Here is a 14,574-nt window from a genome sequence, read left to right on the forward strand (position 1 = left end):
GCCCGACGCCGGCAGCTAATCGGACGCCTGTTTCCCGCTGCGTTAATTACCGCGGCACTCATATCCGCCGCCGTCACCCCAGCCGGCGCCCAGTTTACGTGCCCCCCCCCTCAGGCCTCAGGTTTGCATATTTCTGGAACATTGTCTCATTTCGAGGATCCCCTGAAGCGCGGCTGAGGAAGCCCCCCCTGGCCACCCACCTGCCACCTGGTGGTGTATTTACTTATTGTGACTGCCCTACACATCGCTGTGCACATCCAGCGGTGCAGACCGCCACCGCAGGCCCAGGGGGCTCACGCATGCCGTGTTTTGAAGGGAAGAACTATGAGAAATACAGTGAGATTTGGGAGAAAATAAGAATGGTATAAAAATACGACTACAACTTGTTTTTATTTTATTGAAATATAGTGCAGGACAGTCTCCGCAAGAAGGCGTCTATGTTCACACCACAGCAGGTTCCTCTGCACCGCGGTCAACAGGCCCCCAAAGCCTTTAATGTCAACAGGGGAGTAGAAACCGGATATTTAATTTGGCTTCATTCATCCCCACTATAAACAGGCCTTAGTATTTAAATGGCTCCTATGCCATCAAATGTGAAACCCGAATGTGTGTTCAGAAAGGGCCCCCAACACAAAACCCCCCATTAAGGAGCGGGTGGCTTCCCATATGCCGGCATCTTCTGCTCCGGTTCGCCGAGCCCCAAGGGCCATCTGACATGTTCATATTTTTTAAAATCGACAGAGGAAAAGGTCAGTAGGGATGGACTCCACCCGGGCTGAGGATCTGGGAATGCGGGGCTCTCTGCCGCAGTCACGCAGCAGCCCAGGATGAAGGGGGCCACACACTCTCGCCTAGGCCCCCGGCCACCTGTCGGTTCGGTGTTGGGGGGGCGGGCTGCCATCACACACAGGGCTCGCGAGATCCAGGGATAGGCTGTGACATTTCTAAAATCCAGAAAGTCTCTGAGCACAAGTGACAGCAGAAGATGTTCCCCACAAATGAAGTGCAGTGCAGTGAACTATTTCAGGTGGGGTCCGCGAGCTGACAGCCAGGCCTGTTTATGGAGGGAAACGGTATAACAAGCACAAAGGAACAGAGAAATTAATGGGCCGGAGAATCCTGCATGTCTGACTTGGCAAAGAAAAAAAACAAGATTTCAATTTTCATAAAATTTCAGTGATTTCCGAGACACAAGGGAATCATGGGTAACTAGGGTGGAGTGACCCTGAATATCTGATCATTGTGGGGCGGGGGTGTCCGACGGGGTCCGGAAGTGGAAGGGACCTGTGGGGTCGCTGTGGGGTCACGCCTAGGTACTAAAGATCCTGATTGGGATGGTTATAGTTAAGAGACACGAGCTCACCGCGAACGGGCCGCTCCAGGCGCCCGAGCAAAGGCATGATGACGGAATTCCACGCGCCGTGGCTCCAAAAAAGCTGGAGGTCTTCCCGGGCCGCAGAGTCTGCCAGCTATAAACAGGAGCGGTTTTCCGTCTAACTGCGCTGGCGCGGAAAACACGGAACGGGACGCCGCCGCCCGCACCCCCGGCGAGAGCAGGCACTGCATACGGTGCCCAGGCAGGCCGCACGCCCACGAGGGGCTCCCCGGGGGCCGTCTGATACGCCAGACTCTCTGCTGAGTCACAGGGTAGTGCGTTACGTGGGGAATCCCCCCAGAGGGAAACAGGGGGGCCCGGAATGGTGCGGGCAGGTGAGGTCACAGAGCCAGGCTACCACCTGCACCACCGCCTGTGATGCCCCATCCCTTTCACGCCGCCTCACGTCCTCCAAGACGACCGAGGCTCGTCCGAGGTTCTGCCGTGGGCTGGGAGGGAGGCCAACGACCCGGATAGTTCTAGGAGCTGTTAGCTAATCGCTGTGCCTGTTTCCACGTTCAGGGCAGGGGCCAGACTGGAGTCAGTGGGGTCTATTTAAGCAGTAAACGGGCTTCTTTGCCAGAATGCCGGGGGCGACCCCAAAAGCGGGTCCCGCTCCTCATCGATCACTGGCTGTCAGGCCCAGCGGGGGCCAGCAGCCGGGGCCCAAAGGCACCAACACAAAGCGGCTTGTGTCCGTGGGCGGGGTGAGAAAAGGGGCCCCCACTCAGCCTGTGGCCCCTTCTCGCAGAGGCAGGGCGGAGTAAGGGAACGAGGGAAAGGAACAGAGACGAGCAGGAAAGCAGATGCTCCACTATGAGCACTGACACACTGAATCCCGGCCTCCGATTGGTAGGTGCTGCTGTGATGTCACGAGGGACTCACCAAATCCGAAGGCGGCAGGAGCAGGGATGGGACCCGATTGGACGGTGGCCGACGTATAGAGCCCTGTGACCAGCAGGCCGTCGAAGAATGTGCTGGTGGAGATTGTCACTGGAAAAGAAGGGATAAAAGAGGTTGGGTCAGAGATGCAGCAAACGCCAGAGTCCAGTCCATCATTTCACATGCAGGGGACTTGTCCCCTGGGTCACTGATCAATGCTTTTCGTTTTTTTTTTTGGCAAGCAGGCCCTCACACAGACAGCCAGCATCTCCTGGATGTTATTAGAGCCCCCGAAGAGGAGGAAGAGCAACAGAGACGAGACAAAGCACCTCCCAGAAGGTACACACAGACAGTGTAATGGCTGTCTGCCTCTCAGCAAAGGCCCTTATTATGACAAGGTGCCTCTACAGCGATGAAAATCCCAGGGGAGGGATGTTAACAAGGACTGGCATTAAAGGAGGGTGTGGGGGGGGGCAGCCCTAACCCTGGGATATGTCAAACAGAATCAGCGAACGGCAGACAGCTAGTCAATGTGAGGAGGTGTGCAGCAAGGCATTATGGGAAAAGCAGCAGGTCCCCAGTAAGCGATTAAAAACCTCAGAATCCCGTCGAACCCCATGGAGGAAGACCTCAGGAATCCAGGGAGGGGAAAAAAATCAAGGGAAACGGGGAATTGGGGAGCCACAGGTGAGGCTGGACCGGAGCGTTATTGACGGACCACTTTGGAAGGGACTGGAGAAATCTCTCCATGTTTAACAGGATGTGGGGGCTATGAGGGAGGGGCTCCCACGAGGAAGCTAATTAATTCAGAAGAAAACACCTTGTGGACTAAGATTTGTAAAAGGAACAAGCAGGAAGTGGGACTGGGGGGGGACTGGGGGGGGGGACTGCGGCAAGACCACATGTGTGTCAGTAGTGTATGAAGGTCCATGGCTGGGCCCTGCTTAGCAACTGGGGGCCAAGTGATCCGCAGGCCGGTTCAGCCCCCCCCCCCCCGACGGTCTGCTGCCCTCTTTGTGTGTCTGGCAGGACCAGAGCAGGGATTAAGGGAACAATCCAGACCCCCCCCCCCCCCACAAATACACCACCCCCACCCTGATCCCCACCCATCCATGTCTCCCCACATCAGAGCTTTAATAATCCATCACTGCTAAGCCAACATAATATCCCCCCCCACACGCACACCCCCGAGCATTTTAAACCCAGAATCTCTGGGTACGATATGATGACTCACTGTACTAAACCCTGCATTTGTGCTCGTAAACAGCAGCACGGATCCCGAACGTTCCTAGAGAGCCGTCCGCAGACGACCCAGCCTTCCGCGTTTCTGCTGGGGTCTGGGGCCGCAGGCGAGGATCGTTCAGAGTCTTATTATTTGATCTGCGTACAAAAGCCCTGCCTCACAAATCAATTTGTACATCTTGTTAAAGTGAGGGGGGCAGAAACAGGCCACCCACACGGAGAGGATCTGTCACACGCATGAAGAGCAACACTTAAAAATATACTGGCATGTTGGAGCCACGGCTCTGTAACCGCAGCCTCTCACTCATCCTTCCAGCCCATACATCTCACACTCTGATGAAAAGCCACCCATCCCCCGCCCCCCCCCCCCCACTGTATAGCCCATGTTCCTGCACAGTGGTGGACTTGAAGTGGGCCGGTGCTTTGGAAACGAGGGGCGTTCAGTCCACGGGGGGAGAGACCACCTGATCGATAATAATGCAAGAAATGAATTATTTACACTTTTTTTTTTGTTTTCCTTCAGGGGGCAAAGCTGGGTGGATTTCAGCTAAGCTAACAGAGAAAGGGAAAGGGTTCAATGCACACCCGTTCCCCTGCCCCACCCCCAACATGAATACGCATCTAAAAGCGGAGAAGACAGGGGTTCAGAAGCGTGCCTCGCATGTGCCCTCACCGAGCTTCCCCGCCAGGTTCCCCACGGACAGCGAAAATAAAAATAAGAGACACAGCCAATCAGAGGGCAGCGGCAACGAGGCACAGCGGCAGGCCCACAGCGTGCGCGTGGGCGCGTGAGAGAGCAGGCCACTCCCTAACATCTGCACCTTCTGATGCGAGAGAGCACCCCAGAGGCATCGCTGCAGCACACCTGCACGGGGAAAGTTTTAATGAGGCCTTTACATAACATCAGACATTGTTGTTTTTTTTTTCTTCCCCTTTTGTCAGGCATCAAACGGACACCACGCTGCCACCAACGGGGAAGGAGGGGGAAGTGCAGGCGATCGCCGCGAGTGACGCCGGGCGATCAGAATGCCGTCACAATGACAGCATGTCGGCCTGCTTTCGTTAGCTGGTTTGTGGGCCTCCGGGCCCCAGAGGGAGCTTCCGGAACCCTCAAACATGACAGCCGTGCTCTCTGAGGTCCTCAATGAGAAGAGGGCGGCCACTCGAGAGCCTGATGAGCACTTCCAAGCAGCCCAAATATGGAAGGACCGCTGATAAAACATGGAGGCATTTTTAAACAGGCCTGCGTCGAGGCACTAAATATAAAGCCACTTAAAAGTTTATAAGTCTGCGTCCAGCACTTACAGTGTTATGCTCCCAGAGCAGAATTTTAAAAGGCTGTCAGAGACCCCCCCGCCCCCCCAGGACCCATCCCACCCCGCTTTCCTGTGCCCCACATAGACACTAGACCATTCCCAGTCCTTCTGGCCCAGCCTCCCATCCCATAATTCCTTTTCATGCCTGAAGTACTCCGGGCCATTCATTCCTCCAGGACAGCCACGCTCCCCAGCTACTCATCTGCCCTAAAATGGACCCCCCCCATGCAATATTAATGGTGCAGCCCAGTACACCTCATTACCCACACGCACCGTGCTGGGCCTGCTCAACTATTGATGGGCCTGGGGACCTTCTGCCAGGCCTGGACAAGCAGGCTTAGCCAATGAGAAGAATCATGTTGACAGGTTAGCCCCGCCCTGCCCCGCTATTGGCTCATGTCTGGACTGCTAGAAACTGCCCCTTCAGCACTTCTGTGAGTGAGAGACTTTGCTCAATGACGGCAGTGTTAGAAGCAGGAGAGACTTCCTCTCTAATAATTCATCTATATCTCTCTGGTGAGTTTTTTTAAGGAAAGACTAAAATAACTGTCCAGATTATATAAAAAGGTCATATATGCAAACAACAAGCTTTCAGTTAGGAGCACAACAAAAAGGCATTGACTACACATACGGCAGCCCTACCCCCCAGGATCAGAGAATCTCCCAGAGCCCCCAGCACCACACCCGCTGCTCCCGTCTTCAGGGGGCAATGTGTTTGACATTGATTGTGACAGGGCCATTTACCAAGGTTGTATTACAGATGAGCGTTGTCGGCGGGAGGGGGGGGGGGGGGTCGCAGAGCCAGGTGGATTGTGGGAGTCGCTGTTAGTGAGGTCTGAGCCAGGCTGGGAAATGAGAGCTGAGAAACACTGCTTGGGGATCAGTCTGCCTTCGCATTGCGGGAGAGGTGAGTGGCTCAGAGAGATGAATAATGGAGCAGCTCCCCCCCTGCTGCCACCCCCCAGCAGAAGTGACCCGGCAGGATGCTGACAGCTTTCGACCGGGAATCCCGGGGCTAACAAAGTTGACCATTTGGTGACAGTGGGGGAGAGCACAGCCCACCCCCCCCCCCCCCCCACACACACACGGTGACACGGGGGGGGCGATCAATCTACACAGGAAGGGACCACAGCACAGATATGACAGCGCCTTGGGCAGGATGGCGCGAGCAAGGCGAGAAACACCACAATCCGGGCGGTGGGCCACTCGTCAGCGTGTGCAGACTGCCGAGAAAGACCACTCCCCCGCCCCTGTCACATGACAGAGAGAGCGTCACCTCCCTCTGAGGTGACAGAAGCACATAGGATTACTGCCACGGGGACAGGAAGGCCACCTCTGGGCATGACGGCGGGGCACGGCCCGGCGTTCAGGCCGCGCGCCGAGATAAAGGTCGCCCGGTTGTGGCGGAAGACAGGCGGCATCTTGAAAAGAGGGTAAAATTACAAGGGATCAGGATACGTGGGTGAAAAAGAGGCGTGAAACCTAATCGCCATAGAGCTGATAAAATGTCCATAGAGGTGGACGGAGTTTGCTTGGGGCTGGACTTCGAATTAGCCTGTCCTGAAAACCTGTTACCTGTCCCCCCCTCAGCGAGTTCCAGCTTCTGCTGGAGGATCTCCCCAGGTGACCTCCTCAGACAATGCTGATCTCAGCGGTCGGGGTTCTGCAAAAGCGGCCAACTGGACAAGAAGGTTGCATCCTCGTTAGTGACGAGCAACAGCCGCTCCCGCTTACCCTGCTGTCCATCCAGATGGAATCCCCTAACCCCCATTCTTAACAAAATCAGCAACATTCAGGGGGAATCATACATTAGTCCACTGATCGACCCATCACTTTCTTTCAGCTTTACAATAAGTTTAATAACATCAAATGAAAACCGCAAGATGGCCTCACTGCAGATTAATATTAAGACCTCATGAAGCACAATCCACTCACACCTCACATCCCCATGGCAAATGAAAGGCACAGAGACCACCTGACCTGCTGCGTGTTCCTGCTGACAAACGCCACATGCGAACACCAGAGCAGGAAATGAGGGCTGCCCACCAGGTAGCCCCCCATCCATCTGTCCCCCCCGTCAGAGCAGAGTCTAGGTCCCGTGTGCCTCCTCAGCCCACTTCCCAGGTTCAGCTGTCTGTCGTCTGTTCATGGCGCAACGGGAACATGGGTGCTCACATACTGCCGGCAAGGGGAAGGGGGCATCGGGGTGTGAAGGCCCTTTGGGGGTTGGATGCAGGGGCGCCATTTGTATAATTCCGTGTACCAAGACGCCTCCCACGAGTGGCTTGGCACTGGGGGAGCATGTGTGCAAGCGTGTGTCACATCGCTTCTGTCCTCGTCTGAGCCCAACGCCCTCGTTCCCTTACGTAACCAGTTGGCACCGCCCCGCCCTGCCTGCGCTGCCATCTGCTGCTGTGGCAGCTTCTTACAGCCAGCCCCCCACACCAAGATTGCACGCAGACCACCTATTACCCACCAACACTCAGTCAGGCATGCAGACCACCCATTACCCATCAACACTATCAGGCACGCAGACCACATATTACCCACCAACACTGTCAGGCCTGCAGACCACCTATTAACCACCGATACTCAATCAGGCACGCAGACCACCTATTACCCACCAACACTCCATCAGGCACGCAGACCACCTATTACACACCGACACTCAGTCAGGCACGGACACCACCTATTACCCCCGACACTCGGTCAGGCACACAGACCAACTATTACTCATCGACAATCAGGAACGGAGACCAACTATTACCCACTGACACTCAGTCATGCACGCAGACCACATATTACATACCGACACTCAGCCAGGCCTGCAGACTATCTATTACTTACCAACAGTCAGGCACTCAGACCACCTATTACACACCGACACTCAATCAGGCCCACAGACCACCTATTACACACCGACACTCAGTCAGGCACACAGACAACCTATTACACACTGAAACTCATTCAGTGTGCAACATGTGTATCCAGTGAGGTCGAAAACCCCTATTGGACAGTAGCCAGCGGGTTTGAATCGCATTCTAACTGCACCCCAAAGCTCATTCTGCCAAAAACACTCAGCTGTACGGATTCCAGGGGCTGCGTTACAAGACCGAGAGGGGATTTGAAGTGATGCACACACCACTTGAGGTTTGGGAATGAAGCCCTCCTGACCTCTCCACAGTCCTCCTGGCAGAGACACCTCCTATTCTGGCAGCAGACAACCAAGATTAAGAAGGATAAAATGATCAGGATTCTGTGGCCAGAAATGCGAGGCTGGACAGCAGCCCGGCGCATTCGGCAGCAGGGCGAGGGTGCACGACTGCCCATTTTCAGCAGTCCAAAAACACAGAGAGGTCCTAGGGTTACAACAACATATGGTGGTAACACAGACACTGAATCACTTCAGTTAACATCTAGATGTATGTAAAAAGGCAAGTTACTTTGGAGATAAACATCCTTTATATCTACAACGATTCCAAAGGTGAGACTTTATCGGCCACTTGCAGATAGCTGTGTGGAGAGAGAGGGCCCAGTTGGCCAAGCGTCAACTACAGCCACGCAGGATAAGAGAAACATGGAGAAACTGCTCAGCTACACTCAATACGTTCCTCACACATGATCTGGTCAAGGCTCCTGGTAGCTTCGGAAGCGGGTTAGGGGGAGTGTGTGTGTGTGTGTGTGTGCACGTGTGATTGCACGTGTGGCTGCTCCGAGCTCCTTATGGCCGCGCTTCACGTGCATCTGCGCTTCGATTATCCATGAATTAAAAATAAAAAAGCACCCGCAGAGACTGATTCCAACTTTGAAGATCTTCAGTGAGAATCTCCGCAGGGATGAGGCTCCCTGGCGAGAAACGAGATGATTTCTGCTCAGGCCAATCGGCTACCTTCTGAAGAATCAAAGGGCATTCTGCATAATGGAGAACCTTTGATACTGCGTAACCAGCAGGAGCGCTTATCATCATGCACCGTCTCCACAGGACAGGGACTTATCGAGCCTAATTAATGTTTCCCAAGACCCACGGATCAACTGCACCACGTTCAAGTCATCCAAACTTTTCATAATGAAGCAAGAGGGAGCACACCTTCACCAGGACATTAAACGGTGTGTGTTTCTGTGCTAGCATGTGCTCAGCATAAACTGAAGGTCTTTAGCACTTCAGCATGGTATCACATAACAACCTGGGAAGAAACTCAGCCGTTACTCGCCCATTACTCACCTGTTACAGTGTGGAGAAAGAGCAAAAAAGCACCTGCTCTAAGCTGCAATAATGCTGACGGAGAGCAGGGGTAATGGTTCCCGTGCACTGCTGCATTGCACACCAGGCCATCGTCACTTCACATTCAGATTCGACAGTCCAGCTCTCTCTCTATCTTCCGCTCGCTACCACTGACCAAACTAACAGCCGTAGTTCCGGGAACAATAAAGGTCACCGTGAATTTACGATCTCTTCCCTACTTTGGTCTTCGGAGGACTGTGTTTTTAACCCCGTAAAAGGATACCTTTGGTCACATGCCATTTTGACAACGCGAGTCCCGTGAACCACCACATAAGGAAAATGAATCACAATCCTAAAAACCACAGTATCCGTGGGTTACCTGATGGGGAAAAGAACTATGTCCGGTTCCATCTATAAACAGTGAACCATGCTGTAACAGTCATAATATCGTAGCAGCTATTTTGTGTGTTTCTGAAGACTATATAAACTTTTTGTGCAGCTTTTTTCCGTTTGACAGTTTAGCATACAGCCCTGTGGTTATGAAAACATCCTTAACGAGCTACCACACCTTCTCCTCCCTAAATGATGCACGCCCTTTTCACATCTGACAGACAACCACATCAAATGAGGTTTCATTCAACACCAAGATGGTTCAAATGCATCACGCACACTCAGATGCTACCACGCATAGACAGCGCTTTACCAGTACATGCCCATCCATCCATCCATCCTTCAATTTTCTGTACCTGCTTGTCACGGGGGTCCAGAGCCTTTCCCAGAGGCTACAGGCACAAGGCAGCGAACAGCTCAGGAAGGGGTGCCAACAGACCGCAGGACACATTCACACAAACACGCACACCTACAGGCAATCTGGTAACTCCAATAAATCTCAGCATGTTTTTGGACTGTGGGGGGAAACCAGAGAAGCCAATGGAAGCCCCACAATGACATGGTAGAGCGTGCAAACTCCACATGCATGGGGCCGTGGCAGAGAGTCAAACTCTGATCCCAGAGGTGTAAGCGGGAACATGAACCAGGTCTATAAGATTCTAACGGGTCTGGATGCTGTTCAGCCAAATGGCTATTTCAATATTAGTTTAAATACTAGAACTCCTGGCCATAAGTGGAAATTAGTGGGAGAACATTTTAAAACAAATTTGAGGAAGCACTTCTTTACACAGCGTGTAGTTAGAGTATGGAATACTCTTCCTGCTAGTGTAGCGGAAGCTAAAACCCTGGGTTCCTTTAAATCAAAGCTAGATAAGATTTTAACAACTCTGAGCTATTAGTTAAGTTCTCCCCAAACGAGCTTGATGGGCCAAATGGCCTCCTCTCATTTGTTAATTTCTTATGTTCTTATGTTCTAAGGCAACACTGCTAACCGCTGAACCAACCATGCCACTCTCAGCACCTATCCCGTGATGCACTGCCCTCAGAGACCCAGGATGATGGCTGATATCCAACCCGTTACCTCCCAAAATGTCCCCATGGGTGAGGCTTGGACAACCTTAATGGAGAAACCAATTCTATGACCGAGAAAACCTCAACTGCCCCTGCAGCTGCACCCTTTGCACTTTCCAATACCCTCCACCCCCGATTTCCCCCACCCCTCCCATCCCTGACAGACAACTGAGAATCCATACGATGACTGGACAAATCAAGCTGGATATGCATACACAGATCAGCCCTTCAATGAGCTCCCGCTGGGTGTCTGACAGACAGCACCATTCTCTCTCTGACAGCTTGACCGCAGGAATCTTCCATCCCTTCCATCCCTTTCCTGCCCCGCCCCGAAGCCCCAAGAATGAGCTGAACATCAGACCACCTCAGTGCCCCTGCACAGCCTGGGAAACCCTGTATAAGGGGCCCGCAGGGAGCCGCCCATTCAGGGGCCATTCAGTCTAGACACAGTTATTAGGCTCCTTACAGCAGGACACAGCGACACTGAGAATGGCGCAGGAGTGACTACACAGAATAATAAGACGCAAAGCCAGGCCGAAGATTTGTTTTATTAAACATTTATGAAGGCTCGTGATGAAAGAACCAAAATGTATTCAGCTCAGCGTGTCTTCGGCGCGACACGGCGGGCCCCCTCCTCACAGAGGTGGGGAGCTTCTTTTATGGGTTCATTTTTCGGTTTCAATAAATTCTGGGTACTTGCATCAACAGCTCTGATAAGAGGTTACAGCCCCACCTTCAGAAATGTCACGTTAACGTATCAAATTCACACCTATTCCAATCAAGGCTGGTCACTCCTAGAATTCACCTGCTTGAAAAAGATTTTCAGGACACAGTATGGGAGGCCCAGAACATTCTGGGGAAAGAGACCTTTCTGGAAATTCAGACTTTCTTAGTGTGTGCGTGTCTGTGCACATGTGCATATCCGTGTGTTTGTTGCGTGTGTGTCTGAGTACATGCATCTGTGTACATGTGTGTGTGAGAGAGCTCTCTGATGCTCTGGCATCCCTGTCTGTGTATACTTCCTGGGGGAGCCTTTGAACCACTAAGGTCGTAATTGAATTTTATCAATAAGAAGGCAGATGAATCATTGGTATTACGAGCGACAAACAAGACAGAACATCAAAAGCAGCCAGGTTAATCTGTGTGGAGGCTCTGAGTGACTTGACCAATAATGGCTGCTCACAAAGCTTTTGATCACTTCAGTTAGCAGGAATGTGATGTCACTGCCCAAAGTAATGAGAGCATAATCCAAAGGAAAAACATCATTCATTCATATCTTCATACAGCACACACAGGAAATTATCCTGTCATTCAGAACACCTTCACAACCAGAATGAAATTCTCTGCTAAGGTGAGATGGCCACACCCAGCACCCCACCCCCAGCCCGCCCCACCTGCTCTGGGCTCAGCCCCTGCCTCCAGGCTACCCCACCTGCATGCTGTCACTGTGATAAACAGCCCCACATTAGCTCGTTCAAACTGGGACAGGAGGGTCGCTCTCCTTCACACACTAACCAACCCCAAACCCCGCATCGCACAACGGGAAGAAACATTAAAGATATCAACTATTCTTCATCCATATCTCTATCTCTAACCATTTTTCCATGTCTTCAAAGTTCAGGTCTTGGTCAGACCTAAGCCACCTCCCTCACGTTCCCCTAAAAGAGGAAATCACAGCAGCAAGCCGGCCCACTAGGCCCCGCCCACAAACATGCCAAAAGTCCTCCAATCGCAGGACACACAGACAAAGGCAGAGCCAAAGGGGCGGTAATGGGGAGATGATGGAGAGCCCTGTGGGAAAATGGCGCATACCAAGCCAAGAGTAACGAGCGATGGTCAGAGGAACACGTGGATGTACATGAAAATGGAGAATGAAGGTGTGACGGGGAGATCCACAGTGCCTGGATTGGGGATCGCTCTGAGATTAAGCAGCTGCTTTCGGGAATGAAAGCGTCCGGTGGAGCAGCTGGGATCTGGATCCCCGGGGATGAAACACTAATCAGGCAACCCCCACTGACCGTAGCGCCTTCAGGAAACCCCAGGAGCGCCTTCCCATCCAGCTGTGGCCTGGTGACCTCCTCACTTCCGGTCACGATCCAGCATGATCCGAGCGTCAAGCAGGAACACGGCGAGGTGGCCGCTACCCCACAGAGGTGAGGCCCGGCCCGCTGGACCGCCAAGCGAACTGAGCGGCTCTGCTCTGTTCCGGGTTCCCATTACCTGAAGCTGCTACATCACGACTTACGCTGCATGGAGCTGGAAGCTGCCTGGTTCTTTTCTCAGAATACATTTTCTGCTCTGCAGTGCACATTTTGATTATCATGTTTTTTATTTAGTATTCTGGAGGCTCTAGCTCATGTTTCTGGCTGAGGTGGGTTTGGGATGGGGGTCGGGGGTAATTGCAGAGGTATGAGGTGAGGGCCAGCTTAATATGTCATTTCTGCTACCCCCTGGGGAGCAGGGGGGGGCAGGTTCAGTCATCTCAGCCTAGCAGGACTCCACACAATCGGAGGCTGGGGGATCAACCCCCCCCCCACCATAATGCCATACTGTCCATCCCACTCCTACTCACTTCACACATTCACCCCAGAAGTCAAAGGTCAACAGCTGACCATCACAGAAGGGCAAACAAGCACTGAGCAAGTTTTGGAAACAAGAGCTACTGCTGAAGCCAGTCAGAAAACAAACAGTAATCCTTTCAAGGGATGCAAAGGGATTACAGAAAAAGCACGATTTTCCAGGAAGAGAATTAAGGATCTGCAGGAAGAACTGATTTGCATTGGACTAGATATGGCTTGGTAGGGAGTGATGGTGGTTTAATTTGGGGTGGGGGGTGTCAGGGTGAGGTGGCAGGGTGGTGGGAGGGGGTCAGCTTATTTCCAGAGGGGATTCCTGTTTAAACGAAGAGCTTTTAAGACGTACACAATCTCCGGGCACCAGACCCCTGTGAAGGTTCTGCCCGCTTGGAGGCGGGGAACATGGGCGGCACCTGATTTGGCCCATGACACATGATTGGCTGGGGACACAGGGGCAGCCATGACACATGATTGGCTGGGGACACAGGGGCAGGCCACGCAGCACGGTGCTGAATCCTATCTGCCAGACTGGCTGGGCGCCCCAGGGGTGCAGATTAGAGGGACGCACTATTCGCAGCAGTGAGGCGGTGCCAGACGGGGGGCATTGGCTGAGCTGATACGGCAATAAGCCGGACTGGGAAGAAGTTCAGAGCAGAGTATTGTGGGGAGGCGGAGGGGTAGCCTGGCGCTGACTTGGATGCACTCGCACATTGTTCCAATCCGGCTTTGTGCCGCGTGATAAACAGCTACTTTATGAATAAGAACAAACAGGCTTTGTAGCTACAGCCCAGCGAGAGATTTCTGGTCAGTGAGTTGTGGTCCAGTTTAAAAGACAGTTTTCTGCAAGGTAAACCAGCTTCCCTGTAATACAGCACAGTGTCCTGACAGCAGTCACCTGACAGCAGTCACCTGACAGCACCCAGCAACACAGCCTTCCAATAGCACAGTGTCCCGACAGCAGTCTTCCAACATTGCAGTTCCAGGGCAACACAGTTCCAACAGATCAGCCTTTCATGCGAACAATCTTCCAACAGCACAGTGTCCCTGCAGCACAGCCCCCCAGTACCAGCTATGAATATTGGTAGCTGAGAGACCAGGCCACTACCCCACAAAACAGCCCCCATAGCTTGTCGGGAGGAGGAGGGGGATTGGGGGGGGGGGCAGATTAGAGTACGAACCCGCTGTCACACCCAGCCCCCACACAGAACACACCAGGCCGCTTTCACTATGAAAATGCGCGCTGGCCGTCTGGCTGCCGCCGCCCCCCCCACCCCAACACACTTGGCACACAGGCATCTGCCTGGCAGTCCGGGCTAGGCAGGCATGAGGAGGGGGGGGGGGCAAAGCTCTGCCAAGCTACACCTGGCTCCACCACGCACTTTCACCCCTGAGCTAAACGCCATCCCCCCCCCCCCGCCCACATCAGCGCTGACCCTCGCTGCCTGCGCTGCATGGCCAGCGCTTACACATGCGTGGCCCCAAAACCCAAATCAACCCCCC

General features: G+C 53.2%; 1 protein-coding gene across 3 annotated transcripts in view; it reads right to left on the reverse strand.

Moving 5' to 3' along the window:
* The window catches only part of LOC111851229 (reelin), an 87,685-nt gene that overhangs the window by 68,023 nt on the left and 5,088 nt on the right, over positions 1-14,574 (reverse strand). For all 3 annotated transcript variants that reach the window (XM_023825938.2, XM_023825937.2, XM_072715087.1), the window contains exon 2: positions 2,261-2,368. In XM_023825938.2, the coding sequence (XP_023681706.2) occupies positions 2,261-2,368 (108 nt within the window). The remainder of the gene's footprint in view (positions 1-2,260; positions 2,369-14,574) is intronic.

This window comes from Paramormyrops kingsleyae, chromosome 1 (genome assembly GCF_048594095.1).
Source record: "Paramormyrops kingsleyae isolate MSU_618 chromosome 1, PKINGS_0.4, whole genome shotgun sequence".
Classification (NCBI taxonomy): Eukaryota; Metazoa; Chordata; class Actinopteri; order Osteoglossiformes; family Mormyridae; genus Paramormyrops; species Paramormyrops kingsleyae.